This window comes from Sturnira hondurensis, unplaced genomic scaffold (assembly GCF_014824575.4).
Source record: "Sturnira hondurensis isolate 20B ecotype Veracruz unplaced genomic scaffold, ASM1482457v3 Scaffold0020884, whole genome shotgun sequence".
NCBI lineage: Eukaryota > Metazoa > Chordata > Mammalia > Chiroptera > Phyllostomidae > Sturnira > Sturnira hondurensis.
In genome coordinates this window covers 1,728,835-1,756,225 of record NW_028093515.1, presented here as the reverse complement: position 1 = coordinate 1,756,225, position 27,391 = coordinate 1,728,835, and the positions used below count along the sequence as shown (strand labels likewise).

The following is a 27,391-nucleotide window of genomic DNA, read 5'->3' as shown; positions in this document are numbered from 1 at the left end:
ACCAAAGGGTCACCACTTGGATCCCCAGTCAGGGCATGTGCCTGGGTTGCAGGCCAAGTCCCCAGTAGGGGGCACTCAAGAGGCAACCATACACTGATGTTTCTCTCCCTTTCTTTCTTCCTTCCCCTCTCAGAATAAATACATAAAATCTTAAAAAAATAAAAAGGAGAAAGTGTTTAGGGTGGAGCTGGTTATGAGAGGTTACCAGAAAAAGCACAGGAAGCAAGGGTAAGATTGTCAACAGGCTTAAGCTCATGCCTTCTCTATTGAGAACAAAGGCAAGACTAGTACACTGAGGGACACCTCCACAGATGCGGTTTTCCCTTATAAATGTAAATGTTTATTTACAAAGGGTAACTTCTACTTGTATTTCTGAGCTTCTCCCAGGTCTTCTGTTTCTTAAAATTACCCAGCCTAAAATAATCAATATCCCAAAGAGACATATTTTGGAGTGGCAAACTCTGCTCTCTCCAGTCCCACCTTCAAAACTTCAAATAAGAATTTTCACATTTCAGAAGCCAGGTTAATACATTGTTCCATATCTCATTAAACCAATTTCAGTCTTTTTGTTTGTTTGTTTTTGTTACTAAAAAGAACTTTGTTCTTTAATTTAGCTCTCTGACTCTGTGCTTGTGCCTTCAAAATTTTCACAGTGAGCCCTGGATGGTGTGGCTGAGTGAACTGAGTGCTGGTCTGAGAACCAAACAGTAGCCAGTTCGATTCCCAGTCAGGGCACGTGCCTGGAGTGTGGGCCAGGTCCCCAGTAGGGGGTGCATGAGAGGCAACTACACACCGATGTTTTTCTCTCTCTCTCTCTCTCTCCTTTCGCCCCTCTAAAAATAAATAAATAAAATCCTTTAAAAAAAAACTTTCACAATGATTTTCTGCTCCTCAATAAGGAAAGCATGCCTGATCCTACCTCGGACACACTTAGCACACACACAGACCTACTACCGGACCTGCTGACATGTATTTGTTTTATTTATTTGTATTCACCGATTTTAGAAAGAGAGGCAGGGAGGAGAGAGAAACATCAATTTGTTGTTCCTCTTACTTAGGCATTCACCGGTTGCTCCTCCTATGTGCCCTGACCAGGGATTGAACCCACAACCTTGGTGTATCAGGAGGATGCTCTAACTAACTGAGCTACCCAGCCAGGGTTGTTTTTTTTTTTCATTTTAGACAACCTCATTGGAACTTTAGGTCTCATGGTAGTAACTCCATAGAATTGGTTTAGGCACATGCAGATTTGGGTGCTTTCCCAAGCTTCTTGGTATAAAGGTAAACAATTCTATTATCAGAGGGTTGGGACAGCCTTCTTTTGTTAGAGGCTGTATTGTAGGACAGCCTCTACCCGTATGTCAAACACTGACCATTCTGGGTGTCTCTGGAAACCATCCCCAGAGAAGAAAAAGGGAAAAAAATAAACCACCTCAGTCTGAAGAACAGGTCGGTTTGAGCATCTATGTTGAAACATGCCTGTGCCCTTCTCTGGGGCGCATACTTTTTCTTTTTTAAACAGTGGGGGTTCCCATGGGGCTTGCAAGGAGAGGACCTGTGCGCAGCAAAACCCCTGGACCTGTCCCCAAGGCCCTCTTTCTCTGACTTTTCAGTGAGCCAACAGCAGCCTGCCATGGCTCTCTCCTCCTTTCCTTGTTTCACTGTCCCCAGATTTCGGAAATGTACTCCCCCACCCGAAAAAAGAATAGATGAATTTAGTTCAACCGTTGTGTCTCACTTCAGGAGACAAGGATGCAGCTCGAGCTCCCAAAGTTACGCCTCCATTGTGTAAGCAAGCAATCAGGTATTTAATGAGAGACATTTGTATGGAAACAAAGAAAAGCCAAAGTCAGTGATTGAAGCAGACTACAGTCCCACTTTCTGAGTTCTGATGGCAAACAATCTAGAAGATTTCTAGGTCAGGGTGGGAGGGTGGTAGCATCTTTTGCAGTTTGAAGGTCTCAAAGGATGTTATGGGGTATTCAGGTAAACTCTCTAAGCGGCGTGCCCAGCAATGGGCATCTGTGATGAGCTGTTGTGGTTACTTCTGTGAGGTTCATACGAAATTGTCTAGTTGCCCTTGGCAGGGTTTCAGGGAAAAGATGGTTTTTGTCCCCAACGACTCTAAGTCAAAGGAAGGGAGAAGTATGGAAATACTAGTTTGGAAAGTTACCGCCAAATATTTGAGGAAATTTGAATTTAAGATTCAGTCCACTTTACAGATAAATAACAAACACCTTAAAGAAAGAAATAGGACTAGAATTTAATATCATAAATGTAGTATTGAATCATATTTTTCTCTTTAAAATCACCCTCATTTTTATGGAAGATAGCCAAATTAAGGCTAACTTATTGCTCTGACCAGTGTGGCTCCGTTGGTTGGGCTTTGCCCTGCAAAGGGAAAATGCCCCAGTTGTCAGTTCGGGGGGCCCCAGTTGGGGCGTGTACGAGAGGAAACTGGTTGATGTTTCTCTCTCACATCAGTATTTCTCTCCCTCTCTTTCTCCCTCCCTTCCCCTCACTCTAAAAGAAATACATAAAATCTTTAAAAAGATAAATGCTAGAAACTAACTTCAAAAGACAGACTCCAACCTTCAGATGTCCCAGCTCCGGGAGATTTGCTGACCTTCAATGGTGAAGTCAGGACGACACACACCAGACCATCACTTGCCTGATCGGAATGGACTGTGCTTGGCTGCATGTGGAGAACTTTTCAACCACCTCCCTTGATTTCTTTGTTCTGCTTCCCCTCTCCCTCCTTATGAAAACCTCTGCTTACACACTATGAGATATTAAGATGGGCCCTGGCTGGTGTGGCTTAGTGGACTGGGCGCCGGCCTGAGAACTGAAAGGTTTCTGGTTCGGCTAAGTCAGGGCACACGCCTGGGGTTTGCGGGCCAGGTCCCCACTTGGGGGTGTGTGCAAGAGGCAACCGATTGACCTATCCCTCGCACACTGAGGTTACTCTTCCTCCCTCCCTTCCCCTCTCTCTAAAAATAAATTTAAAACGAGACATCATTTCCATAATTTCCTATTTTCCAGATGGCTCTTATCTGAACAAAACCACTTTCCTTTACATCAGCACCCATATCTCAAGTATCGACTTTTAAAGAGGCAGGTTTTAAAGAGGCAGGCAGCCAGGCCTGCATTAGGTTACAATAAGATGGTCTGAAATGGAACTGTTTTAAGTAAAAGCACTTTGTGGTGGGTAGCCGTGTCCTAGGCTAGAACGTTCCCTGACAAAGGTCAGTCTATATCTTAGTAGAGTCTGTCTTGTCTTTTTGCATCCACGATACCACGCCTTTGGAATGTCAAGATAACTTCCCCTTTTCCAAACCCCTCAGGCATAACCACCATTGTTATTTTTTTCCTGTTCGTTGTTGACTAACTACACTGTGCCCACCTGTGTAAAAGAAGTATGTGTCTATCATTTTACTCTCCTAGCCAACCCCAGAGGATTCCCTGCTTTGCTTCGCTTTCCCCTGCCTCCCTGACCTATCACTGGTGAATTTCATGTAACCCCACCCCCCATGCCTCCTGTTTTGATTGTAATCTATAAAATAAGGTGCAAAACTGCCATTATCTGGAGCATTTTCTCAGTCCTTTAAGGTTTTTGCTTTCAGGTAATTGTCCTCAGTTTGGCTCAAATAAACTCATAAAAATTGCTACAAGTTTGGATGTTGCTTACATTGATAGATTACTCACCCAAACTTAATAAGATGTTAGGACAAGTCAGCCATTATTTTAAGTTATTGTTTTTACTGACAAATTTATAAACTTAGGTAAAATTATATTGTTTTCAGAATTTACTTATTTATGAAAGATTTTTTAAATTTATTTTTAGAGGGGAAGGGAAGGAGAGAGGGAGAGAAATATCAATGTATGGTTGCCTCTCGTGTGCACCCTGCTGGGAACTGGCCTGCAACCCAGGCATGTGCTCTGACTGGGACTTGAACCGTGGTCCTCTGGTTCACAGGCCCGCGCTCAATCCACTGAGCTATACCAGCCAGGGCAGCACTTGTTTGTTTTCAAGCCAAATAAATAGAACTCTTACAAATGAGCAATACCATCTAGAGATAGAAAATACCACACATAACACCCACATATATATAGTCACACATGAGTATACAAACAGATGCAAACAAGAGATCTCATGGGCTTCCATAAAAGAAGTGAGATTTGTCCAAATGATGCTTCTCCCCCCCTTTATTTATTTATTTATTTTTGAAGATTTCATTTCTTTATTTTTAGAAAGAGGGGAAAGGAGGGAGAAAGAGCGGGAGAGAAACACCCACCCATTGCCTCCAGCACGCCCCCAGCTGGGGACCCAATCGGGGCTTGGCCCGCCATCCAGGCCCATGGCCTGACAGGGAATTGAACTGGTGACCTTTTGGTTGACCAGTCAGGGCCCCAAACCCTATTTAAAAACAAAAATTATCTTTCCGAAATTTGCAGTTTAAAAAGACAGCCTGGATGAGAGTATCAGATATTTATAGCTCAAAGTCACAGGGAAAGAAATTCAAGTTCCTCTGTGGCACCATACAGCTTTAATGTCTAAGAATTTTTTCACAAAAATTGCAAAATTGGGTCTGTTAGCATGTGAACAATAAAACACTTAAATGCAAAATCATGTCTATAATTTACAATGAATTTCGTTCACTTAAGGATTACCTTGTAATTTCGGCTTTTAATTTGGTGAATTTTTCACAGATTCTCCAAGGGAGGTCGCATGTCAGGTTGCTAACCCTGAAAACAAAGGCCAAAGTGAGGAGGCAACAGGCATTAATTTGAGAGCCAGAACAATGGCTATTGAATGAGTGAGCACTGATTCAGACAGAAGCCCAAATAGTGTTTCAATTAGAAGGGAAAGTAAGGGGCATTTATGAGGAAGGGAAGGGGAAGAATTACATCAACAGAAGGAAAGCACCTTGTAAAGGTGCTTGTATAGGTGCAGATAAGCTAACAAAGTGATCCCCATTCTAAAGAATGTTTTTAATCTTCAGTTCCTAGTCATGGTATCTGCTTTCCTGTTATCTTTGCAAACAGTTGTTTGGAATACAGTGGCCCATTAGGGCCAGTCCAAAGGTTATTTTGCCCAGTTTTAACATTCTGACAGTCTGAGCAGTGACATGGGCAAGGCAGTTCTCTGGGATGGCGCCTCCAACTCTGTTTTAAAGTGGCTCCATTTATATTATTTTTCACACCCCAGAGAAGCCAGTGCTTCTTTTGTCAACAAAGTCATAGGAGGTGAGACTCGCATTTTATTTGGAGGAAATTTGACCCTGGACAGTCAATTGCTGGCCTCAGCCAGGTCAGAACAGAGTGACTTGACATAATAGTTGTTTGCAGTTGAGATTTTAACCTTTGCCCATCTTAGGAAATCCCACCCCACTTTTTTGTTAGGAAGACAGGGGCTCAGTGGTGCACTTGTAACACATGTCACCAACTGGGGTGACAAGTAGCCAATTAGATGTTACTCTCCAGCAGCAGCTGTCATGCTTTTCATTTATTAATTTTTTAAATTAAGTTTTAAGTTTTTTATTTATTAATTTTGAGTGACAGCAAGCAAAAGAAAGAGAGAGAGAGAAATGAAGGGAGAGAGAGAGAGAGAAGTATCAATTTGTTGTTCCACTTATTGATCCATTCATTAGTTGATTCTTGTATGTGCTCTACCCTGGAATTGAACTTGCAACACTGGTGTATAGGGACGACATTCTAACCAACTAAGCTACTCAGCCAGGGCTTATTTTATTTTATTTTTGTTTTAGCAGCTTTCATCCTTGATCAGAGCAGGATCAGAGATATGGGGTCAGGCCTGTGGGTTCCCCTGCAAAGAACTACAAGACTGTCTAGTCCTGCATGGCCCAAGGAGGGACATGTAAGTAGCTCACATATTCAGGAAATGACTGGTGGGACTTGGAGAAGAACCCTCGTTCTTCCAAAGATGCTCGGAGGCTAGTCTTAGAGTAGATGGATATGTCTGTTATATCACGTATGCTTCCTTCTCTTTCTCTCCCTTTTGAATCAAAGGAGCAGTTCAAGAAGGAAATAGTGTCAGTCTAGATTAAATAAATAACAGATTTCGGTTTTCACTGTATTACCTTCCCCCCCTGTTAATTGATTTTGAAAATGGGAGAGAGAAACCTCGATTTGTTGTCCCATTTGTTTACGCATTCATTGGTTGATTCTTGTGTGTGCCTGGACCCGAGAGGGAACTCCCAAACTTAGAGAATTGAGAGGGCGCTCTAAACCAACTGACCACCAGGCCAGGGCCATCACTGCAGTAACTTTTGTGTGTATCTCCCTATATGGCAAAGTGCTGCTTGTTTTCTGCTTGTGGTTATGACATGGTTGTCTTTTAAAATAAAGTTTGTGCCTTTACCAGGTAGCTCAGTTGCTTAGAGTGTCATCCTGATAAGCCAAGATTGCAGGTTTGATCCCAGTCAGGGCACTTAAATAAATGAAACAATAAACCAGTGTTTCTCTTTCTGTCTCTATCCCTCTTGCTCTCTCTCTCTCCCGAACTCCCTTCCTTCCTCTATCTCTGATAGCGATAAAAATAAAAATAAAATAAAATGTGTTTAAACTGAGCAAATTTAAAGACGATTAAATCAATAATAATACATGTGACGCATACATATATGAGACAAATTGTAAAGGTGATTGGAGCTTAAAGGTGGTAGAAGAAAACATTTGAAGCTGATAGGAAATGACTGGAGTCAGCAGGCCGGAAAGAAAACTGATCTCAGCCTGGCTGGTGTGGCTCAGTGGATTGAGCTCCGGCCTGGGAACCACACAATCGAGGTTCGATTTGCAGTTAGGGCACATGCCTGGGTTGCAGGCCAGTTCCCAGAAGGGGACTCACGAGAGGCAACCATACATTGATATTTCTCTCCTTCTCTCTCCTTCCCTTCCTCTCTAGGGATAAATAAATAAAATCTTAAAAAAAAAGAAAAGAAAATTGATCTCAGTCACAGAGGAGTGTGCCATTGGCCACTTCACTCTCTGGGCCTCAGTCTTCTCAAATTAAGATTATTTAGTCCACTTATTTGCAGAAGGGTCTTGAGAATGAAACATTACATATATAAACATTCTGGCTGGAGTAGAGTTCTCATTGATAACTTTATTGGTAGCAATAGTAATAAGTAGCATTACAAATGTACATTAAATATGCAAACACTAACAAGAAACTGCTGAGCAAAAAGGTTTTAAGATTTTGTGTTGGGCCACAGGCCACCTGCCCGAGTGGAGATTTGGACACCCCTATAACCCACCCACCCAGGATCCCCCAACCGGAAACAACTCCCAACCCGAGGGCTGGTACTTTTACAGGGCAATGGATCAGTTATAGAATGACTGACATGGTGAAATTAGCTTGATATTTTTGACCCTAAGAGAGAAGGGAAGTTGTTGCATCTGCTGGAGTTTCCTCATTCACTTGTCCACGCACTGAGCTGATTAAAACTCTCCAGGTTCCTTCTTAGAATTAAGACGGCTCTTTCCAGAAACGCTTTTTCTTGTGCAGCACCTCGGAGTTGGCAGTGACAGGTGGGTTTTTTTGACATTTACTTGGTTCTGGTTCTTGGCTGTTGCTATTATTTTAAAGCTTTCAAACAACTCCTAATGCACCTCCTTTTAAAATTTTATATATACATTTTTATTGTTTACACTATTACAGATGTCCCCGTTTCCCCCCTTTCTCCCCTCCCCCTTTATTTTATTTTTTAAGAGAAGTAAACGCTTGGCTTGTTTTAAAATTAACTTGTTTTGCTCTACCTGCGGTATCCGCTGCGACCGCCAAACGCAGTGGCAAATGCACAAAGGCGTCCCTTGATTGGGGGAAGGGTTTTGTGACTGCAGCAAGGCACCCAGGAGGGGCATGGCTTCCCTGGCGGGGAGCTTCGGACTCGAGCCCAAGGTTGTGGGACCCTGTTCTGTCCGGTATCTGTCCGGAGTCTATTGGTCAGCCGTGTGTGGGGGCGGGGTGGAGTGGGAGGGCGCGTGAGAGAGGAATGCGAACCCCGCCCCCACAGTCTCCTTTCGGTTAAGAAAGGTGCGTCTCTTCACCCAGCTAAGAGTTTTAACACGCACTTGTGTTGTAGTACGTGCGACCAGCCAGGCAGACGGTGACCCCAGCCCCATTTTGCAGTTGAGAAAACTGAGGTTTTAAGTGGTGGTTAAGAAAAGTGCTGAAGGACATCCGGCGAGTCTCTCGAGCACAAAACCGCTTCTGGGGATCCATCCCTTCGTGGGCACACCCCGTCTCCCAGAGCCGTCTGCATCTCCCAGCCGATCCGCCAGTCTCTGCAGTGGGCGTGGGGACAGGGAGATGACCGCCGCCCCAACGGATTTGAGTCATTAGGCCAAAACCCTAGGTGGTGCAGCCACCTCTCCCTGAGCGTCGCGGACTGGGCCCTGGGGTTCTTTTCGTCGGCAAGCTGTTAGGGACCGCTCAGCCCAGAGCCCAGAGCTCCAGCAGCGCCCTCGACTGGGCGTTGGGTCTCACACTGCCCTCTGCAGGCTGCGCTCCTCCAGGGAGGAGCCGCACGACTTTACTAAGCTCCCTGCATCTGCCCCACGGCTCCAGATGAGGGGCCGGATCCCTAGCCTAGTCTAGCCACAGACCACCCGCCCCGCCCCAGAAACGTAGAGCTGAAAGAGACCGGACGCCCTCCCTGATTAGGTCCGGGAGGCTTGGAGAGGGAGAGCTTGGAGCCCAGGGGTCCCAGATCTCCGCGCGGCCAGCCACCCGCCTGGGGCGCCGGTTCCGCTCAGCCAATCAGGAGCCGGGGCGGGAAAGGGGGTGTGGTCTCGGCTGGCTCCGCCGGGTCTCCAGGGCTAGTGGCCTGGGCCGGGGCGGGGCTGGAGGTGCGGCCACGCGGGCGGGGCGGGTCAGGGCGCCCTCTGCGGCTGGAGCTGCTGCCCAGCGTCAGTCCGCTCTCGGTGCCCAAACCGCCAGCATGACTGACGCTCTGCTGCCCGCGGCCCCCCAGCCTCTGGAGAAGGAGAACAACGGCTACTTTCGGAAGGTTGGTGGTTTCGGGCGGGCGGCGAGCTGGGGGCTGCAAGCTGCGGGCTGCAGACCTCCTTCCCCTCCGGCGGTGGTGGGGGCTGGGGGCGTGAGGCCGGGGTCGACCAGGCCCGAGCTGGAGGGATCCTGTTGGTCTGGGGCTGCCGGTGGCCCGGGGCGGAGACTGGAGCCAGGACCGCGTACCCCGCCGCCTAGAGCAGGTGGCTTCCGGAGCTGGGAGGGTCGCTTGGGGCGGCCCCGCGCAGGTGCGGGCGGAGGATGGGCCGGGAGGGTGCTCCAGGGGAAGGGACAGGGTACTCCGCTGTACTGCGCTTTAGGACCCGAGCGCTCGGCCGGGCCACGGCTGGAGATAGAAGAACCACCCCAGGGGGTGTGTGTGTGGGGGGGTGTTGGTGGTCATCTTTTGCCCCTAGAATGCTTCCAGTATAAATTTCTTTGATTTTTTAGAGGGCAGGAGAGAGCTGCTGGTGGGAGGTGACCTCGGGCGTCCCCCACCCCCCGCCCCCAAGTCGCCTGGGGCGTGAGCGCGGCAAACCTGTGATTTATTTGGTTGTTGGAGAAACCCTGGGCGAGTACGGGCTTCGCAGGACCTTGGTTTGTCCAGGAGACCCTCGGTACATACACAGGCCTTTCGCCCTGGAGATACCAATACCAGTCCTCAGCTCGGTCTCTCAAAAAACGATCCCCGCTCGCGGAGCGGAGTTGGGGGTGGGGCGCTCGGGTGCTCGCAGGTGGCAAGGCCTGGGCTACAAAGATGCTTTTTGAGGCTGGAGTCACAGTGACCCCTTCTACCTTCCTCCCTGCAGGTCCCTGACAGTCTAAAAATAGCCTTTGGAGCTTGGCCAGGTTTGACTGGATGGGTTGACTGTAATTGCTTTTTTACTTTTAATAAGATACATGACCGAAAGTGTAATTATAAATAGGGAAGTGAAACTGTTTCCACAGAACAATCAATTCTTATTGTTAAAAGGCTAATGATCCAGTGGTAAATGGACTTGGCATCTTCCTTCATTTTCCTGGTGGGGCTTTTGCTCTCTGCTGAGGAGCGGTGGCCCCAGAGGGTGGTGGGGACTGGAGGGGAATCTGGAAACAGGTGAGGACAGAGTGGAGAAAAAAATTTTTTTTAATGTTTTATTTATTTATTTTTAGAGAGAGGAGAAGGGAAGGAGAAAGACTGGGAGAGAAACATCAATGTGTGGTTGCCTGTCATGCGTCCCCTATGGGGGACCTGGCCTGCAACCCAGGCACGTGCCTTGACTGGGAATCGAACCAGTGTCCCTTTGCTTCACAGGCCTGTGCTCAATCCACTGAGCTACACCAGCTAGGGCGAGAAAAAATTTTTTGAGTGAATTGCTTTTAGCATTAAAAAAAAGTAGTTTAAGGTATATTTAAGTTCAAAGATGTCATTATGGAATTACAGGATTATAACTTCTAATTATGTGTGGCATTTGGGACAGAGGATCACAGGCCATGGAATTGCAGGAGGAGGCAGGGCCTGGGAATCACTAGATCTTGGTCCCAGGGCCTCAGAGCCTGGCTGCCACCCCCACAAAACAGCTCTGTAGCCTCCAGCAAGTTGCTCCCTCTTTCTGGAACTTCATATCCTCCCTGAATTGTTTCTCTGAACAGGCGGAGGTCTGAACCTACAGCACCTTCTGGGGGAAGTGACCAAGGGAGGGAGGAGCAGAAGAAATGGAGAGGTGTTATGAGGGTTATGTTCCCAAGTCTTCCAGAACGGGTTTTCCAGGGGGAGGATGTGCCCAGGAAAGAGGAGATGGCCAGGGAGCCATGACAGGATGCAGAGTTGGACTTTTGTTAGATGCAGTTTCTATGGTGGTGGATAAGAGAATAATAATGGGTGCAAACGAAGGTGAATCACTGGTTTACAATGAGAAGCATCTTTTTGAAAAGGAGACCTTGTAATGATTATTGTGCTACATCATACAAGTCCAAAGAATGTTCTTTGTGTGAGGTAATAAAAGGTGCTGACGTTGGAACCCTTCCTGATCTGTGATAGGAGTTAGTTGACCTGAAACGAATGCTCCTTTGAATGAAAAGTGGAGAAGGTTGAAGAGGGGAAGATCGAGGGCATCAGGTAGAGGGAATGGCCTGGGCAAAGGTGGGGAATTGTGAACGCTTGTGATGGGGGTGGGTAAGTGCTTCCTGGATACACAGGAAGAGAGCTGGGGATCCATCAAAGTGTTTAATTCAGGAAGAGGCATGTGAGATTCGTGTCACATAAGATAACTTTGACAGCTGAGTTGTTGATTGGCGGGGTATTGAGAGGAGCCAGGCAGGGAGGAGTTAAAGAGTTGGGAACCTCGGGATTTGCCCCTTGTGATCTCAATCTTCTCCACCCTTCCTGCTCTGATACATGGACTATTGATGACTTTTCAGTGAGTTATATAAAGTGCTGTTTATCCCACTTTGTGGTAAAGTGCCTCACCACCCATTCTGCCTAGCAGCTTGCACTCCTACCTCAGACGGGAGGCAGTGATCCCAGTGAGGAGGCTGAAATGAGGGCCTGAACAACGGCAGTGTCTGCAGGGAAGGGAACAGCTGATGGACAGGATATGGTTGGGAGGTGGTGCTGACAGGAATCCAAAGTATCTCCATCTGAGTGGGTGGTCATGTGCCCCACTGACATGGGGGACCAAGGACGTGGGTATGGGAGCAGGTGGAACTGAGGCCCCCATGTGGTGGTCCCAGTGGGGAGTTCATTCCGTGGACCTGGTGGCCCTGAGAGCACCCTGGGTGGAGATGTGGCTTGGCCGGGGCGGGTGGGGGGGGGCAGGGGGGACACCGAATGTAGAATATTGTGAAAAAGGACCCAAGACAGAAGGGAATAGTACCTCCATTTAAGGGGCAGACAGAGAGGTGGGAGGCAAGCCAGGAGGGTGGCAGTGTCGAGGATGCTGGGAGAAGGGAGTCTTTATTTATTTATTTTATTCTCTTCCAAGGACATTTTTCTTTATTGCTTTCAGAGAGAGAGGAAGTGGGGTGGGAGGAGAGAAAGAGAAAGAAACATCCAGTACATGTCCCGACTGAGGATCAAACACCAAACCTAGGTATGTGCCCTGACCAGGGATTGAACCTACAACCTTTTGGTTTATAGGACAGTGCTCCAACCAAATGAGCCACACTGGTCAGGGCAGAAGAGAGTCTTTTTGGTGGGGAGGTGAGGTTGACAAGTCAGGAGACTTAAGTCTTTTAGGATTTAGGATTTAGATCTTTGGGGGTTCATAGTAAATGAGTGGGTGGAGATTTGGGACCAAAGATTTGTGTAGCAGTTGCAGGGGGAAAGGGGCAGAGACAATAGCTGTTGGGGGGGAGATAGGGTTAGAGAAGAGAGAAGAAGGCAGGTTTGTTTTAGAGTGAGGAGGTCTAGAGCCTTTTTAAAGATGAGGATGAAAACATTGGGTGGGCTGGGTTTGCTAAAGATTCAAGGGGTAGAAGAGAAAAGCTGTGGGGGGTGGGGGTCCCAGGAGGAAAGTGGGGAGGCCAGGATTGGACATAGCTGCTGCATTTCAGCTGGGTGAGCCAACCAGGAGTGCTGAGGACCCATCAGGCTGGAGGTACAGCCAGAACACCATACAGCTGCTCCCTGAGCAGGCTCCCCTAGCCTGTCTTTGGACTTTTGGGGTTTTGCCCACACTTACAGGACCAAATTAGTTTCTGCTAAATTTGAGCTTCTCTTTCATCCCGTTATCTTTATCCTACCTTCTCTCCCCTTCCACTTTTCTTGAAAATGCCATTCTAGTCCTGTCTGGTGTGGCTCAGTGGATAGCATGCTGGCCTGTGAACCAAAGGGTTGCTGGTTCCATTCCCAGTCAGAGCACATGCCTGAGTTGTGGGCCAGGTCCCCAGTAGGGGGCGCGTGAGGGGCAACCACACATTGGTGTTTCTCTCCCTCTCTTTCTCTTTCTTTCCTCTCTCTAAAAGTAAATAAATAAAATCTTTAAAAGAAAAAAGAAAACAAAAATGCCATTCTGCTCCATTCTTTCCAAAAGCATTTATTGAGAGGCAGCTCTGAGCCCGATTGTTGTCAGGTCCTGGGGTGCACTCGACCCTGACTCAGTGTGGGTCCTGTTCACATTGGGCTTCCTGTCCTGTGGTGCCAAGCAGTCATGGGAGTTGGTACTTTGTCTGATACCTGGGTCCATGCTTGGACAGGAACCAGCTTTTTTTTTTTTTAAGATTTTATTTATTTATTTATCTTTAGAGGGGAAGGAGAGAGGGAGAGAAACATCAATGTATGGTTGCCTTTTGTGTGATCCCTGCTGGTAGTTAGCCTGCAAGGAACCGGCCTGCAACCCAGGCATATGCCCTGACTGGGAATCGAACCGCGATCCTCTGGTTCGAAGGCCCGCGCTCAATCCACTGAGCTACGCCAGCCAGGCAGGAACCGGCTTTTTTGCTTTAATCTCGAAAGCAAAAAACAGGGAGGGGGACTGTCCACAGTTCATACCTACAGCTTCAGGTCCGTTTTGTGTGACTTGTACGTACAATGAAGACTAACTGCCTAGAAGTCCACTGTGCTGGCTGGGCCTGGTCCCTGAACAGGTGAGACAATCTTTGGCAGAGAGGGAAGCCCACTGATAAATCAGGGTCTTGAGTTGTGCGTGACTTGGCCGTACAGAAACCAAGGACTGGAACACAACTTAGCCCCAGGTCTGGCATGGGCGCCCCCCCCCAGTACAGACCCTGGCATCCTGGGCTGACAGCATGGGGGTCTCTGGATTAAAAACAAAAACCAGAACACTGTCTGGTGTATCGTGATATATTTCCCTCTTCTCTGGTTTCTCACTGTTTTTTCTTCTTTTCTCTACACTACTATGTTTTACATGAAGGCACAGCTTTGTCAGATTAGTACTACAAATTACTTTCTTAAAAGAACGAGCAGTGGAAATGGAGCTGCTTTTCCCCAGATTTGTGTGCTCATCCTATTGAAAGTCTTGGAAGAATGTGTGCTCTGGCCTGTAGTTAATGCAGAGTAATGCAGGCTTCCAACACACTGCACCCTGAGAGCAGGGCCCGTCTCCAGGGCTCTCCAGGTGCTGTGGTCCCAAAACCCAAAGTAAAACCTGTTTGGGGCCAAGAAAAACCAGAGAAAGCCGTTGCCCAGGACTGTTGAAAGGGCCTAAATGAAAGGGTTTAACACTGCGTGGAAGAAGAGAGTCGGCACACAGGGCAGCATTGTCAGTCCTTATCTCTGCCTCTGCGTCCTCGGGGAATGCTAATGACCCAAAATGAATTTAGCGCCATTGTTTTTACTCAGGAGCTGGAGGAGAAGTTGTTTCTTGTTCGAAGAACCTCCTGGCTGGACGGGGCCCCAAGGTTCACGGTGTCCTGGTTTATGGCCACTGTTTACTCTGTGCCTCCTGGAACCTCCAGCACAGAAGGCAGATTTTTTTTCCCCCAAACCCAGAAGCTTCTAGTTCTTTCCCTGCACCATTCATCTTAGTGGGGTGTCACTTCATGTGATACATGTATGTGGGGAAGCCTGCTGGGCCGATCCGCAGAGCACAGGCCGTGGGGGCTCATCAGCTCCAGCTTTACTGGGTGGGGAGGATGTCCCTCCAGGTATTTGGACCCATTCCTGTGGGGAGGGGAGGGAGGAGGAAAGATGGGAAGGGTTGTGATGCTATCTCCTTCCCACAGACCCCAGGAATCAGAGATAAGTCCTAAAGCCCAGACTGCCTGCCCCCAGGCTGACCGTGGCCTTGGTGGCCATCTGCCCAGCTGCACTGGTGCTCACCGACAGCCCAGAGGTGTGTCAGACAAAGACCTCGTCACAGTGTGGGATCCTGGCCAGGAGGGGTCCCCTGGCAGAAATAGAATTTTCACGGTGACTCAGAGGACAGTCAACCTGATGAGCTGTAACACTGTAAATGTCCCTCGCTTCCTGGGGCTGTTTGGACTGATTCCAAGACACCACCTGATGGGACCGAGCGTTGGCTTTAGGCTGATTACCACTTCCTCGTTTGGCTCAGGTACCGGAGTCTCGTGACCCAACGCCTCCGTTGGAGGTGGCCACAGAGGACAGTGAAACTGCAGGTGTAGCCCAGCCAGAGGACTGAGTGTCGGTCACAGCAGTTTGCAAAGAGTGCCAGCAGGAGCGAGGTCTCCAGCTCTGTAGCCCCAGACAGGGAGAGAGATTGTTAAGAAGGGTTGTAAGAGGAAAAAAGGCAGGTGATGGAAAGCCACTTAAGAAGTAGTTATGTGTAAAAGTCACATAAATAGCTGTAGAAAAGGTCATTACAGAAGTGTACAGAACACATCCAGCCCTCACCACCCCCACCCCACCCCACCCCCCACAGTCAGTCACCTTCCAGATCAGGACTGGTACCTGTTGGTGACTATGGGTTGAAGTAAGCGGATCATTAGTTGGCTTTGGAAGTACATTTGACTCATGGAGATTTTAGTGATTGTAAATCTTCGTTATTCATTCAGCATGCTGAAAAATAACTGAGTGGCGTGCAGTAGGTGTTGATGGAGATTTGTAGAACTGGCTGAAGGGAGCCTCTAGTTAAAGGTTACTGCTGGGTGCGGATTCGGACTGTGGGTGCACGGGTTCAGGTGCCGGAGCCACGCACCTGAACCTCGCCTGGCAACCCTGATGGAGATCCGGGAAGGGCAGGAGGGCTCTTTACAAGATTCATGTTTTAAACTTTATGGCTGTGCAAAAGCTGGGTTCTGCTCGTGCAACCTGCCCTGAAACTCTAGCGTGAGGTTCGAAGAGTCGAATGCAATATATGTGTGTATTGCAGGGTATTGCATATTATTTATGTGTTCTCTGGTTGACAGCTTCTGGCTAACTCATACACAATTCTATTTGCCAGTTCGGTGTTTAAGCGAGACATTTTGTAACTAGGAGTGAGAAGGGCAGAGAAAGTGTCTGCACTAGAGAACCAGCAAGAAGCAGCTGCTGCCCCACGGCCAGTGTGATGATGTCTGGCCTGGAGACCCCAAGTTCATACTGTGTCCTCAATTTGCTGCACACACATCCACATGTGTGGGCTTTACCTGTGGCTACATGTAAGAAGAACCCCACTGGTTCCCCAGGTGAGGCCGGGGTGCCAGGTGCCAGGTACTGCCCAGAGGCGGGGCCCCAGTCTGGGAGGAAAGACTGATCCATTCCTTCTGTGCCTGCCCTGCCGGTGGCCTGGCCTATTTACCTTTTCAGAGCCAATCCCTGCAGGTGTAAGTTAATGATCCTTCTCTTTCTTTCAAATCAAGTGCCTCCGGCTTCTGCCAAGGTGCTCTTCTTCCATACTTGTTTCCCAGCTGAGCAATCTGACTGTATGCTAGGGGTGTGCTGGGGTACGTTGACAAATACAGTTTTCACTCTAGGTGGGCTTATTCTAAGGTAGGACTCTTTAAGTTGCGGGTGCCAGAAAAATCCAATCCAAAATGGTTTAGGCAGATGAACACTGGTAAAGCGTCCCTAGAATGAATTTCTACTCACACTGAAAAGGAACAAACTAGTAAGTGCAACAATATTTGATGAATCTCAAATATTGGGTGAAATAAGCCAGACACGAGAAAATACATACTGTGTGATTCCATATATATGTGAAGTTCTAGAACAGGCAGAAGTCTGTGGTGATAGAAAGAGTGTTGGTTGCTTGGCAGTGATGGGAATGCTCCGTTTTTTAAAAACTGGGGCAGCGTAAAATTACACAGGCTTATACATTTGTCCAAATGCAATGAACTATACTGTATTTTTTGGGCCATAAGACACCCCGAGGTTTTAAAGGAGGAAAATAGGAAAAAATTTTGAAGCAAAAATGTGATAAAGTATTTAATAACATAAATAACATAATATTTCACCAATGTAAATGTAAACAGAACTCAACAGCAGCATTAACAACCATTATTCCTCCCAAATTGGGGGGGGGGTTGTTTTGGGGGGTGCATCTTATAGTCCGAAAAATACAGTACTTAAAATCTATATTTCATGATATGCAAATTACACCTCAGTTTAAAAAGCGAATGCATTGGCTCCTGTGACTGAGGAGGCTGGAGGGATGGCTTCAGGCCCAGCTTGATCTAGGGCTCACATGGTACCATCAAGATTCAGTTTCTGAGCTGCGTTCCCCTGGGGTGGCTTCCTTTCTGGGGAGAACTCCCCTGCTGTGGTAAGGTGGCTACCGCTGCCCAGTCCCACGCCCTGCAAGGTTCACAGCTGACAGGGAAAGTGAAGTCGGAAGGGTTCTGATTGTCTGTTGTCAGGTGGGGCCTTTGGATCTTCCAAATGCCCAGGCATGAGTCAGATGTTCTTCCCCTTGGAAAGGAGATAGGGGAGTTTGGATGTACCACGTCTGACCATCCTGGGCTGTGAGGAGGGAGAGTGGAACACACATCACTGTGCCCAAAGGACGTACAATGGTGCTGGGCAGCCCTCAGCCAGGGAGCCTGTGAGGGGTGTCTGGGTATTGGCAGGCAAGCTGCCCCAGCGTTCCCACACATTCCTCCTGCTCACATTGCCTCACGGCCCATCTTGGAGTGCCAGGACGGACACGGGTTCAAGTCCCATGGCCAGCCTTACTGCCTCTATTTAACCTCCCAGTAGCTCACTTAACATCTAACCCTTCGAGTGTGGGATCCGAGACTCTGGGCCACATTGGCTGTCCGACACATAGGACATGCCCTCAGAGCTAGTGATGGAGCTGAGTGTTGGCTGTTGGACTGTCCTTCCATGTTCTGAAACTGATGCAAACGCCCAAACTTCAGTGTGGTGAAGGGACCGACAGACCCCACACAGGGGGAAGACTCACCTTCCTGTGAGGCTTGCAGACAGTGGTCCTGGAGGCCAGGACAGTTCGGTTGCCCTTTCCCACTCCGGGTGCCCAGGCTCAGTGGGTGCTGCCCCGGTCCCTGGCACAAACTCCAGTTTTGGAGCAGCTCTACATCCTGTTGTAAACCAATGAAGCACTAGGAAGTCAGCGAGGACTGTGGGTTCCCACCAGCAGAGAACCCCTGGAAGGGGCCAGTGGACGTGGATGGCTGCACAGCCTCTGGTGATCTCAGGGGTGGGCGGTCTGGCTCGCCATCTTGCCCAGATTCACTTCTCAAGGCTCCGGGAAGTTTCCCAATAACCCTTGGGCGTTTCTGGTGTCTCCAGCAGTCCCAGCATTCTTACTTGTCAGTAAGAAGTAATTTCGTTTGTGTCCAATTACTCAGTCAAATCTAATCCTAAACATTCCAATGTCTTATCTAGAAACTTGACCCCACATCTGTGGGCTGGTTAGGGTGTAGCAATTCCAGGCTGGCCAGAAGTTGGGTAAAGTAGAGGAGCAAGAAAAGTTCTTATCCATGAGCTGGAATGGCTGCTTATCTTAGCTCTGGGAATGTACATAAAGGAATTAGTTATTAAAGCTTCTCTGTCAAGTGGAACACTGCGTTCGTGAACTGTGTAATTCTGCGTCAGCTTGAACTATCCCTCACAGTAATTGTAGGAAGTGGAAAAGGAAAGAGGCTGGCAATTATTTTAGCCCTTTGATATTAAATTAGCTTAATATTAAAGATGGTTTAATCATGTCTGAAAAAAGACCATTCGTTTCCTGATTTTTATTTTCAACCAGGGATCATTTAACAATTTGAAAGATGTTGACTTTAAGAGCGTTCCAACTCAGGTTCTGAATCTCGCTGTACTTTGAAATTGGAGGGCTGTGTAGGGGACAGGTTGGTGGCAACAAGCTGGGAAGTGAGAAGGAGAAATCTTTGGGGGAGGAGAAACGTAACTTTTTCTGACTTACTTGTCCAAAGGCCACTGATATGGGGATCCCTGAGAAGGTTGGAGCTGGAGGTAAACCACTTCCCCCTCCTCCAGGTGGAGGCCATGGGTGTGTTGTGGGCAGAGGTGGGGGAGGCCGGGGGTGTGAAGAGCTGCCAGGTCAATGACTCAGCTGGAGGGACGGGGCGGTTCTCTCACTGACACTGCCCACCCGCCGCTCTCAGTGCCTCACCACAGCCCCACCAGCGGGCAGAACCTCAAGATAAGCGTCAAAAAGGAATGGAGTCTCCACTCACATCCCAGGGCTTCTACCTGCTGGGTAGGAATCAAACTTTTATTTGGATCTTCAACTTTTCAGGATGAAACATTGTAATCCAAATATCCCAGGAAATTAACATTGTAATCCAAATATCCCAGGAAATTCATTAAGAAATTTAAGTGATCAATAATATGTGAAAAAAACGTTTACCTTCACTAATAATAAAGGCAGATTGGAAGACAGGGGTACGTATTTTTGCATATCGTCTTGGCACTGGTTGGGCATCATTCCATAAATTGAAAGGTTGCTGGTTCAATTCCCAGTCAGGGCATATGCCTGGGTTGTGGGTTAGGTCCCCAGGTAGGGTGTGTGTGCAGAAGGGGATTAGCAACTGACCATTTCTCTCTTCTCTCTCGTTTTTTTTAAATTAAGATTTTATTTATTTATCTTTGAGGGAAAGGGAAGGAGAGAGGGAGAGGGGAGAGAAATATCAATGTATGGTTGCCCCTTGTGGGTCCCCTGCTGGGTCCCCTGCTGGGAACTGGCCCACAACCCAGGCATGTGCCCTGACTGGGAATCGAACCGCGATCCCTGGTTCGCAGGCCCACACTCAGTCCACTGAGCCACACCAGCCAGGGCCAATGTTTCTCTTTTGAATCAATATTTTACTCCTTCTCTTTTCCCCTCTCTCTAAAAGTAAATAAGTAAAATTGTAAAACAAACAAACAAACAAACTTGGCTCAGATTAAAAATAATACTTTTCAACTCTACAAATAAGTTGAGACAAATGATCCAGTTTAAAAATGGGCAAAAAACCCTGGCTGGTGTAGCTCAGTGGATTGAGTGCGGGTTGTGAACCAAAGGGTTACCGGTTTGATTCCCAGTCAGGGCACATGCCTGGGTTGTGGGCCAGGCTCCCCAGTGGAAGCCATGTGAGAGGCAACCACACATCGAGGTTTCTCTCTCTCTCTTTCTCTTTCCCTTCCCCTCTCTCTGAAAATAAATAAATAAAACCTTTTTAAAAATGGGCAAAAAATCCGAATTGATATTTTTCTATGTATACAAATGGCCAGGAAGCACGGAGAAAGATGTTCAACATTATTAACTCTCAAGGAAGTGCAAATCAAAGCCACAATGACACAACCACACCCTGTAGGTTGGCTATAGTGAAGATGATGGACAGTAACAAGTGTTGGTCTGGATAAATTGTAACCCCTATACCGTGTTGTTGGGGAGTGTAAAACAGGATGGCCACTTTGGAGAAGAGAGTGACAGCTCCTCAAATGGTGAGACATACAATTAACCGTCGACACGGCACTTCTACTCCTAGATACTGGCCAAGAGAACGCACACAGCCACTGGAAAAGTTACACATAAATAAGGAATCTTATTCACAATAGCCGAAAAGTGGAAGCATCCCCAAATGTCCATCAACTGACGAGTGAGTGAGTGAGTGTGGTGGGTCCGTACAGTGCAGTGTTAGGGACAAAAGGGAACGAAGGACCGACATGCCAGCTACGTGGGTGACCCTAGAAAGCAGGATGCTGAGTGACAGAAGCCCCGTACAAAGACTGCATTTCGTGTGGTTGCATTGATGTGAAATGTGCAGAATAAGCAAATACCATGTCTGTCCAGAAATATCCAGCTATATACCATGAAAAATAGAGACTTTTATTGAAGAAGATACAAGATACAATAAACATTGTACACAGGACAGTGACACCTCAGTCCCCTCCAAAGTGGGCACCCTGGGACCTCACACAGTTCTCCCGGTCGCCATTAGCTGCCCTGTCATATTTTCCTGAATGTCACCGATGGTCTGAAATCTCTTCCCTTCCAAAGGTGACTTCAGTTGTGGGAAAGGTCAGAAGTTACAGGGTAACAAACCTGGGCTGGAGGGTGGCTGAGTCACCTGGGCAGTTTGATGTCTTGCCAAAAAAGACTGCGTGAGGTGCGATGCGTGCGCAGGCGTGTTGTTGTGATTGCCAATCACAGTTGCCCGTAGCTGCAGCCTTCTGAGTCATCCCAATACCGGTAGTTTCCGTAGACAAAAGTTTAAGCTTAATACAAAATTTGATACAGGTTCATTGCTCGACTCGCCCAGTCGTTTTGGATGTGACAGCTGCACAGCGCACATGCGCACTCAGCGGTGACTGCTGTCCCCACGGACTAGTACAGTGAGGTTGTCCTTGTCTGTGCACGTGCATTCCAGTCTGCTCTCCTTGGCCTCCAGGTTACATCCGTGTACTGCAAACCCTCAAACTGTTCTCATTATGTTTACCAATGGCCGGAATTTTTCAGCACAGACCTTACCGATGCAGACACAAAGTAGAGTAGCGGTTGCCTGCGGCTGGGGGGACAGGGGGAGGGGACAGGGAATAGGGACGCTTTTCTTTCCTGGAGAATAATTGGGCTCTGGCGCGTGGGGGCCCTTAAGGAGGTTAGACCCCATCACGCTGCCCTAGAAATAAGCTGAAAGGAAAAACTTGAGGTTTATAAAGCTTCGTGTTTATAATTACACGTCAAACAATTATATAATAGCAGATGCTTGGAAACAATCTAACTGTCCAACTATACGGAAACAGTAAATCCTAAGGGATCAGCCCTGGTTAGAGCATCATCCTGATACACCAAGGCTGTGGGTTTGATCCCCTGCCAGGGCACAGACAAGAAACCACCAGTGAATGCATAAAAAAAGTAGAGCAACTAATCAATGGTTCTCTCTCTCTCTCCCCCCTCTCCCTTCCTCCCTTTCTAAAATCAACAAATAAAAAAGAAGGGGGCAATATTATGCAGTCATTAAAACCATTGTTTTGAGGAGCATTGCATAATGTAGGAAATTTCCGTGATAGACCGTGAAGTGAAAAAACACGATAACTTTTATGTGCCCTGTGAGGAAAGGGTTACACAGCGTGCCTCAGGCTGCTGTCCTTAGGAAGGCTTGCTTGCAAGGTTGCTGCCCCCCACCTTCGCAGGCCCCCACCCTGGCTCCTTGGAGTGTTGCCTTCATCCCCTAACTGATAAGTTTGGCTTACAGTGCCTAGACCGATGGTAAGAACCACGTGGTTTTAATAAACACCTGCTTTCCTTCTGGACGCCTACAATTTTGGAGTTTCGGTACGTGCTGGGCAGGAGGGTGCCTCCTTTATGGTCAGCCCCCAACAAAACCCTTGGGCATTGATTCCCAAATGGGCCAACCCGGGCAGAGACATCGTACCCCTGTCCCTGGGAGGGGAGAGTGCTCGGTGTGAACACTCACAGGAGAGAGAGAGCACAGGGAAGCTTGCACATCGATTTCCTCCAGGTCCGCCTCTGTCTTTCCCCCCATGAGCCGTCGGTGCACCCTTACTCAGCGGCTGTCAGAAGCCGTGAGTACAACTGCGCGCTGCATCCTGTGAGTCCTAGCCAGTCTCTAAACATGGGGCTCATTCCGGGGACTCCCGACATAGCCACTGACGTGGGAGAATGGCATGTGTATAAAATACCTGGGAAGGGGGGGAAGAAACCAATTTACAGTGGCTACTCTGGAATTGTGTTATAAGTGGCTTTAAAAAATAATTTCCAGTATTTCACATATTTTCCATGTTGTTGTTACTTTTATTTTCAGAAAAAGTTAGTTTTAAAATCATTTCCTGTTACATTAAATGGTGTCGTTGATTGTAGAGTGGCTGACCTCTGATGAGGCACCTCTCCTTGTTCCGTAGGGTTGCAATCCCCTTGCACAAACCGGCCGGAGCAAACTGCAGAATCAGAGGGCCGCCTTGAACCAGCAGATCCTGAAAGCTGTGCGGATGAGGACTGGAGCAGAAAACCTTCTGAAGTAGGTGTCTGCTGGCTCCATGGCCTAGCTCCATGGCCTCGGCTGGGAGCCCGGCCTCCCCTGAGGCCTGCCATCCATTCCCTAAACTTGTAGGACTGCCCAGCTTTCTGTCCGACTCTCGGTTTTGGCTTTGGGGCTCCTTCTCCTTTCTGGCACCTGGAGCAGGCCCTTTCTTGGCTAGAGCGTGGTTGTGTAAGAGACAGGAATTTCACCCAGCCTGTCCGTGCATTTAGGCAAATGGGAATCCTGGGGGGGTGTCTGATTATTGTATTTCTGTTTCTTTTCTCTGCTTTCTGTGGGATGTGTCTACTTTCTCTGCTGCCTGGCACTGTGCCTGGTCTCGAATCACTGTTAGCGAATGCGTGTTGAATGTATAAAGGAACGGAAGGCAGAAAGGAGGGAATGGGGGTGTTTCTGTCGCCCTCTACTGAGAGGGGCCTGATAGAACCCCACATTCCTGGAGCACTTACCTATTACTCTCTGGTGGTAAAATGGTCACTTACCATGCATAGAACTCAGTGGAGCCCCGCCTGTGTCACAGGCAGCCATGGCCCTGTCCACACCCTTCAGTGCAATGCAAGACCATGTGCCAGCTTCCTCCTCTGAACTTCCCTCAGAGTTCGAGGGCCAACTCTTGCCAGCCCCATGCCGCCTCTATGCCTGGCTGCTGAGGCAGGCCCCCTGCCTCCTGCCCAGGGAAGTGAGACAGATGCCTCCTGGAGCCTCTGAAAGAGAGGTGGAGTGCCTGCAGGAACCGGGCACCCGGAAGCCTGGCGGGGAACCCAGAAGGCTGGCGGCATGTGGCTGTGGGTGTTCCCAGCGGTTCCGCCTTAGGGAGCCCAGGTGGCTCAGAAGTTGTTGGGAAAGGCAAATACACCCAACCAGGTGTTTATAAAGGAGCCACGATACTCTGGGAGTCACAGGGACATACATGTGATTGGCTGGACCAGCTCCTCCACATGGGGGCGACTCCCCTGAGCATTCAATGAACAGGAGGTGGGTTTCTGACCGTGAACTTGGGCTGAATTCATTTCTGATTCATTCTGCATTTGCTCCTTAGGAGAAATCTCTGAGATATTAAGTAGGGAAATAAAAGCATGCTGTGTGTTTATTTTAAAGGGCTTGTACATGTGCTTTCGTTTATGCACAGACTATTTCCAAAAGGGGTGAAAAAAGAAGCTGTTACTGAGCCCTGGCTGGTGTAGCTCAGTGGATTGAGCACAGGCCTGCAAACCAGAGGATCGAGGTTCGGTTCCCAGTCAGGGCACATGCCTGGGTTGCAGGCCAGTTCCCTGCAGGCCAACTCCCAGCAGGGGATGCACGAAAGGCAACCATACATTGATGTTTCTCTCCCTCTCTCCTTCCCCTCTAAAGATAAATAAATAAATACAATCTTTAAAAAAAAAGAAGAAGAAGCTGTTACTAGAATTGGCTCTTGGGAGTGAGACCAAGGTTGGGGGGAACATGACTCTCCTTTTCATTCTACTCTCTTCAGTGTTTCAGTGTTCTTTTGCAAAGTACATGAATTACTTTCATTTATTTTTATTGTGGAACACTGCACAGGCCCAGAAGAATCATATAAGCAACCCCCAAAACGTCCAACAGGTCAGGAGTGACAGAGCTACGCCTGTGTGGGTTCTGTCACTCGTGGGCTGGCAGAGGACACACAGCCAGGGGTGGCCAAGCGTCTGGGAACCCATCTCCAGCTCCTTCTGTGAAAGGGGAGAAGGGAGGTGGTTACTGGAGGTGATTGGGAAAATCTTGTAACATTTCACCTGTTAAAATGTCTGACAGTGTTCCTGTCCCCACGGAAGGCTGGGGACTGTCCGGTGCACAGCACTGTGGACCACGTGCGGCTGGTGCAGCTCCAGAGAGGCCTCAGTTTGTAGCAGTGCCTGCCGGGTGCGGGGCTGGCCGGGCCAGCAAGGCTTCAGGCACGGTCCCTTGGTGTGCTGTGGCCGCTGGGGGTCTCGCCTGACACTCTGACAGGCCATCTCTGTGGCTTCCCAGAAGCAGGTCACAATTGATTTGCCTGTTCATTTACCCCACAAATTGATTTGTTGAGTACCTGCCAAGTGCCAAGTGGTGTCTGAAGTACAAGAATAAGGCTGCAAGCAGTTCAGGGAAGATTGCTCACATGATGCATAGTCTCCCATGGGGGGACCCTAATACCCCAGTAAACAAGTCCGGTCACGTCAGGAGGTGGTGTGTCTAGGATGTTGACGAAGGGGAAATGTGATAGAGGTGGCCGTGGCCTTAGACAGAGGGTGGTCAGGGAGGCCCTCTCTGACCAGGGGATTTGGTGTTTCTGAGATGGGAACTAGGCCAGTTTTGTGTGCCTTGCTCTGTTAATAACACAGGCAAACAGCCTCTCCGAGGGCTCAAGGCTCAGGCTCATTGTGCAGGTGGCCGCAGTTGCACTGGCGGGGGCGGAGGCAGAGAGGTGTTGTTAATGATTCTCACAGTGACCTAGAGGTTCAAAGTGCCCTTCTCTGCAGAATGTGGTCGAAGGAAACCCTGCAGCCGTTTATTAATCTGACTCCACCGGCACCAGTGGTTTCCCCAGAATGAATCCGGCAGTTCGCCGAGCCTGACTCTGGCCCTGGCAGTGTGCTGGGCTGTGGATCGGGTGCCTGGCCCTGCTGGGAAGGAGTCATTTCAGTTGTAAGTTGGGAACTGCTGGTGTCTGCCCATTGGTCAGTTTTCAGGTTCACACATGACCCATCAAAGGCCCTGGATGAAGTCAGGGCAGTTGGAATGTGTTTGGGGGTGGGGCATTTGGGAAGGTGACCCCCAAAGTGCAGAAGTGCAGGGTCCCAGTCCTTACCTGCATTGATGAGAGGGCTTGGAGGCTGGGCAGGCACTGCAAGGAGCCAGGTTTTGTACCCTTCAGGGTCTTCTCTGGTCTGTATCAGCCAAGAGTCCATGAGCTTCCTGGACTTTGATTAGGAAGATACTGGCTGTTTTAAATACACTTTTGTAGGCTAAGCAAGGACAATATTCTCTCTCTTTTCCCTCTTCCCTTCCCTTCCCTTCCTTGAGAAAAGCTGGGGTAGAAATGTGATGACATTTCTCTGAGGTGGAGACGGTCTTTGTGAAATTTAAAACAAGTTGCCATATAGTTCAGCTCTAATTGTTTCTTTGAACAAGGGTAGGTAAGTTGTTTAACCTCTGTGGGCTTCATGGTCCCCTCTCATACTGGTAGCTGTTGGGCTGGAGCAGGGGTGGGCCGCTCTGAGGCCTATAGGGCCCTGGTGGGCATGGAATGGAATGCAGGGCTGGGACTGGTGCTGTGAGGCAATGGGGAGTGGTAGGGACTGTGGCAAAGTAAAGGACATAGGTGTTCTTTGGAGGGGACACAATTTGCCCTATTTGGAGGGCAGAGCCAGGGTTGCCAGGTCTTCCCATTTTTGTCCTTGCTTAGCCTAAAAAGGAGAGGCTAGATTTTTTGTTTTTTTAGGAGAAGCTAGAGATCTGACCGTTTACAAATTGTTAATCTCCTAACAGTTAAATTTTTGAATATTGGCAGGGGAGGGAGAGAAACACTCTGAGAGCCAAGTGAACCAGTCCCACAAATCTGTACTTTGTGACTTCCAGACCAGAGGGTCAGGAGGCTCTGGGCTGGCTTTGGCCACAGCGAGGGTGATTGAAGGTTCATGACTGCTCACACTGTCACTTCTGTGGGGGCCAGTGTGTGTCTGGGCTCTCCACGCCTTTGGGGGCCTGCTCCAGCTCTGCGAACTGCCTCCCTCCACAAGAGATGAGCTGGGGGCGGATGTCCCGTCCCACTGGCTGATCTGCTGCCTTAGCCCAGTGCCCACGGGAGGGCACCAGGCAGCACGGGCTCCAGCCTCCCTGAGCCCCTGGCAGAGCAGGATGTGGGGTCAGATGGATTAAGGCCAAGCTGCTCCAGTGAGGCCAGTGAGGCTGGTGCAAGCCCAGGCCTGTGGTGCTTATTCCTGGAGGGACAGTTTTACTAAAAGATGGTGGTGAGATGACACTAAAACAAATGGAGATATGTGGGTTGGAATGCAAAATTCACAAGCATTTTTAAAGATAAAACATGGGGATGTTCAAGACATTTTGGACTTAGAGCAGAGAAGCCTTCGTCACATAGAGGCGTCTTATGGTGGAAAAGGCCTCAGAAGCTTCGAATTGAAGGAAGCCTCGGTTTGTGTAGGTGTGGTCAGTGGCCCCAGGAAACAGCTGCACGTGGCTTTCCTTCCCCTCTTCACACTTGGTGGGTTGACCACTCAGACAAAGTAAGTTGCACGCTGTCTAATCCTGGACTTTTGCAGCCTGTGCCTGCTCTTCCTGAAAAACCCAAGGGAGCAGGCCTTCTCCTGGTGGTCTAGGGGGCCGTGGAGACTCTCGGCAGGATAGGGCTGAAGCACATGCTGCCTCATCCTGGTTGGCCACAGGGCCTCCTGGCTACCAGACAATGGGCCTCAGAGGATGCGCACGGCCGAGGCAGAGCTGTTCCAGTGGGCCCACAGAAGCCAATCGTTTTTATCTGGAAAGGCAGTTCAGGTGCAGGCACCA

At 48.7% G+C, this 27,391-nt stretch overlaps 1 protein-coding gene across 1 annotated transcript in view; it reads left to right on the top strand.

Annotated features, from left to right (window-relative positions):
- The first annotated feature begins 8,912 nt into the window (after positions 1 to 8,912).
- Positions 8,913 to 27,391, top strand: part of RHPN2 (rhophilin Rho GTPase binding protein 2) — a 58,009-nt gene continuing 39,530 nt past the window's right edge. Inside the window, exons 1-2 of the mRNA XM_037030734.1 lie at positions 8,913 to 9,029; positions 22,734 to 22,849. Of these exons, the coding sequence (XP_036886629.1) occupies positions 8,961 to 9,029; positions 22,734 to 22,849 (185 nt within the window). The 5' untranslated portion in view covers positions 8,913 to 8,960. The remainder of the gene's footprint in view (positions 9,030 to 22,733; positions 22,850 to 27,391) is intronic.